At 44.7% G+C, this 3,857-nt stretch overlaps 1 protein-coding gene across 1 annotated transcript; it reads left to right on the forward strand.

Moving 5' to 3' along the window:
* The first annotated feature begins 2,354 nt into the window (after nt 1-2,354).
* On the forward strand, nt 2,355-3,391 carry MC3R (melanocortin 3 receptor). The gene has a single exon (XM_033153581.1). The coding sequence runs from the start codon at nt 2,408-2,410 to the stop codon at nt 3,389-3,391; it is 984 nt and encodes a 327-aa protein (XP_033009472.1). The 5' UTR covers nt 2,355-2,407.
* The last annotated feature ends 466 nt before the right edge of the window (nt 3,392-3,857 follow it).

A 3,857-nucleotide genomic window follows, 5' to 3' on the forward strand; every position in this document is an offset into this window, starting at 1 on the left:
TATCCGCAACTGAGCGTCCTTTCGGCTTTGGCCCAGCCGCTTCATCAGCTCTGGATCTACTTGTACTTGTCCTCCGCTCTTCCCCAGTAGCATGTTGGACGCCTTCCGACCTGAGGGGATTTGACATAATGAGTGGCTAATGAGCTTTGACTTAATGAGTGGCTAATGAGCACCAGAGCAATCCTAACTCTGGTCAGGGAGCAGAAAGGCAGAACGGAGCAGGAGAGCCACTGTCACATCTGAAGTCTAGCTGCTTATGACAGCCACAGGAGAAGAGGGCAGGGGACAATTTCTGCTGCACCAGCTCCTAGGTGGTGCAGCCATGATGCCTGAATCTGGCCCCATGCCAGGAGCTAGACTGCCTTAGGATCCAGGGGAACCTATGGTTGGCCTAGCTCCACTCTTGCTCCCATACCATTCCTCCTCCTCTTCTTCTTCTTCTTCTTCTTCTTCTTCTTCTTCTTCTTTTCATGAGCATCCATCCTGATTTATTCACGGGGAAATTAGACAGCAGTTGTGTCAAAGCAAGTGTTTTCCCACATTTTAAAAATGTATATACTGCCTTTTACCCAAGGATCACAGGGTGGTTTACAGTATAAAAGCACAAAAATACATAACAGCAAACAAAGAATAAATCCTTACCTGCAGTTCTTTGGAAGAAAGCATGACAGTCAACAATGGATGTGACCTCAAGCTGACAATAATGCTGTATACATTATCATGTTATTAGGTTAGATTTCTTTCTGCTGCCCTTAGTTGTTGGTTATTATTATTATTATTATTATTATTATTATTATTATTATTATTATTATTATTAAAGATTTCCTTTTTCTGAGCCATTCTGGGCCACGTTTTCTGCAGCTGCAGTGGGCGGCCTCCCTAGTGGCAGGGTGCCCTCTGCTGGTGGAGGCCAGAAACACATAGGAATGTCTACTCCATGGGTAAGCAAACTAAGGCCTAGGGGCCGGATCTGGCCCAATCACCTTCTAAATCCAGCCTACGGACAGTCTGGGAATCAGCGTGTTTTTACATGAGTAGAATGTGCCCTTTTATTTAAAATGCATCTCTGGGTTATTTGTGGGGCATAGGAATTTGTTCATTTTCAAAATATAGTCCGGCCCCCCTACAAGGTCTGAGGGACAGTGGACCGGCCCCCTGCTGAAAAAGTTTGCTGACCCCTGGTCTATTCTATGGGTTCCAAAGTGGGTGCTGTTGCCTGCGGGACACAGGGAGATTAACTAGTGAGGCACTAAGAAGACAAGGGTTGGCAGGGGTGCTTGAAGTGTAAATGACTACCATACTTTGAAAAGCTAGTATCACTGGAGCAAGTTCATTAATTTTGTTGAATTAAACTAAATAATTAAAATGGGATTTCGAATAAATTAGTTGTTACTGTTTCAAATTTTATTACGTTATTATCTTCCTTACTGGGCCATGCAAAGAGCTATTTTAAATAATGCGTTTTATAAGGTAGGGGGTGAGTTTATGGAACCAATGGGGTGGTGGCCTAAAAAGCTTGGGGACCTCTGCTCTATTCAATTCTAACCTCTTCCAGCAACATGGATTAGGTGTTAAGACTGCATCTTTAGTTTATTGCTGTGATACATATATCCTTGGATCGGCAAAATATGATGCATTATTCCTCCTGGAAATCTGGCAACCACTCACAGCCTTTTGGAATGAAAAAACAACAGTGATGAGTGAATTTTGTCACAGATGCACTTTAAATGTAGATTAATTATACACCCAGAACCAGTAATTTGAATGTTTTTCTCGGTTGTCATGTAATAGACGAATGACAGGCTTTTTTTTAAAAAAAGGAGTACAGATTATCTTTCTGATCTGCAGAGGGCACCAAATAGTTTTGCAGCCGAGACTTGGAGCAATGGGAATTGTAACTGTCAGTCAAAGAGGTACTTGCTCTCCAATGGTCATTGTGAGGCACAGAAGATTAAGTAGGAGTGTTTTCCCCCCATTCATGAATGTATAAAACCCAATGCTCTTTTACTGTTTCTGCCCGCCTTCTCTCAGATGAATCAGGAAGAGATGCTGTGAAGTTCTTTTTAAATCTGCGCTCCAACTGCAGTCCCAGGACATGGGAGCCTACCACAAGGACAGTCACTTTAAATTCAACAGGTGAATCATAAAGGGGGCTATTGTTGCCATGATTTCAACTTCCTTTCATAAAATTTCTGTACCATTTGCTGTTTCATCTGATTTCACTGAAAGAGGGGGCTTTTCTTCCCCCAGCAATGGCTTCGGTGGATTGGATGAAGAGGACTTTCCCCCAATCAAGTATTCCTTGATCTCATTGAATAAAGAGCACTAGAGCCATTCTGAACGATTCTCTCTTTTTACAGATGCTGTTTCCGTAACCGCTTGCAAAGCTGAACGCCGTCTCTTAACGATGAACGCGACGGTACGCTGGGCTCTAACTTTTCAGCCTGTGTTGGTTAATGCCACTGAAGAGCTCAACGATTCGGTCCTTCTCGGCAGCAGGAGCGACAATGGATTCTGCGAAAAGGTGTTCATTAAAGCCGAGGTCTTCTTGACCCTGGGGATCATTAGCCTTCTGGAGAACATCCTCGTCATCCTTGCCGTGATCAAAAACGGCAACCTGCATTCCCCCATGTACTTTTTCCTCTGTAGCCTGGCTGCAGCAGACATACTGGTGAGTATGTCCAATGCCCTGGAAACCATCATGATTGCCATCCTGAGCAATGGCTATCTCATCATGGAGGACCGCTTCATCCAACACATGGACAATGTCTTTGACTCAATGATCTGCATCTCTTTGGTTGCCTCCATATGCAACCTTTTGGTCATAGCCATCGACAGGTACATTACCATTTTCTATGCGCTCCGCTACCACAGCATCATGACCGTGAAGAAAGCCCTGGCTCTCATCGGGCTCATCTGGGTCACGTGCATCTTTTGCGGCATCATGTTCATTGTCTACTACGAGAGCAAAACTGTCATTGTTTGCCTCATCACCATGTTCTTCACCATGCTTTTCCTCATGGCCTCTCTGTACGTCCACATGTTTCTGTTTGCGCGCCTGCACGTCAAGCGCATCGCAGCCCTCCCAGTGGACGGAGCCCCCCACCAGCGTACTTGTATGAAAGGGGCGGTCACAATCACTATTCTCCTCGGGGTCTTTGTTGTCTGCTGGGCTCCTTTCTTCCTTCATCTCATTCTGATCATCTCCTGCCCAACCAACCCACACTGTGTTTGCTACACCTCACATTTCAACACATACCTGGTCCTTATCATGTGCAACTCAGTCATCGATCCACTCATTTATGCCTTCCGGAGCCTGGAGATGCGAAAAACATTCAAGGAAATAGTTTGCTGCTGTTACGGCATGAGCTCAGGACAGTGCATGCTCTGAAATGCTAACCTTATGCTGTCTATGAAGGCATTAGGTGGTTAGCTTTGAGGCAAATATCCTAAACACTGTCTCAAAGTGTCATTGCTAAGAATGGTGAAGGGGAAAGGCTTCAGGACTGAGGGTAACAGGGGGAGAGCTATGATGTCCTTGCGGCTTGCCACCTTTCAGTTTAAAAATTAATAATAATTGCAAAAGAGTACATTAATACAGTATGCTTGCACTTATGTAGCGATCACAGAAACAAAATTAGACTGTTCTGGAGAAGGGAGGGGAATCCCTCTGTTGCAGCACTTGAGAGGAACTGGGGTAAATTTCAGTATCCCAGCTCCCGTGCTTCTCACTGTTGCATATAATAAAATTTCAGCAGATATGCTTTCTCATGCTGTGTGACACTGCGAGCACTTGGCAAGTTGCACCTGGCAAGGACCTCCCATCTATGAAACCTCTAACAGTGGCTGAAAGTTTG

This window comes from Lacerta agilis, chromosome 6 (genome assembly GCF_009819535.1).
Source record: "Lacerta agilis isolate rLacAgi1 chromosome 6, rLacAgi1.pri, whole genome shotgun sequence".
NCBI classification, from domain to species: domain Eukaryota; kingdom Metazoa; phylum Chordata; class Lepidosauria; order Squamata; family Lacertidae; genus Lacerta; species Lacerta agilis.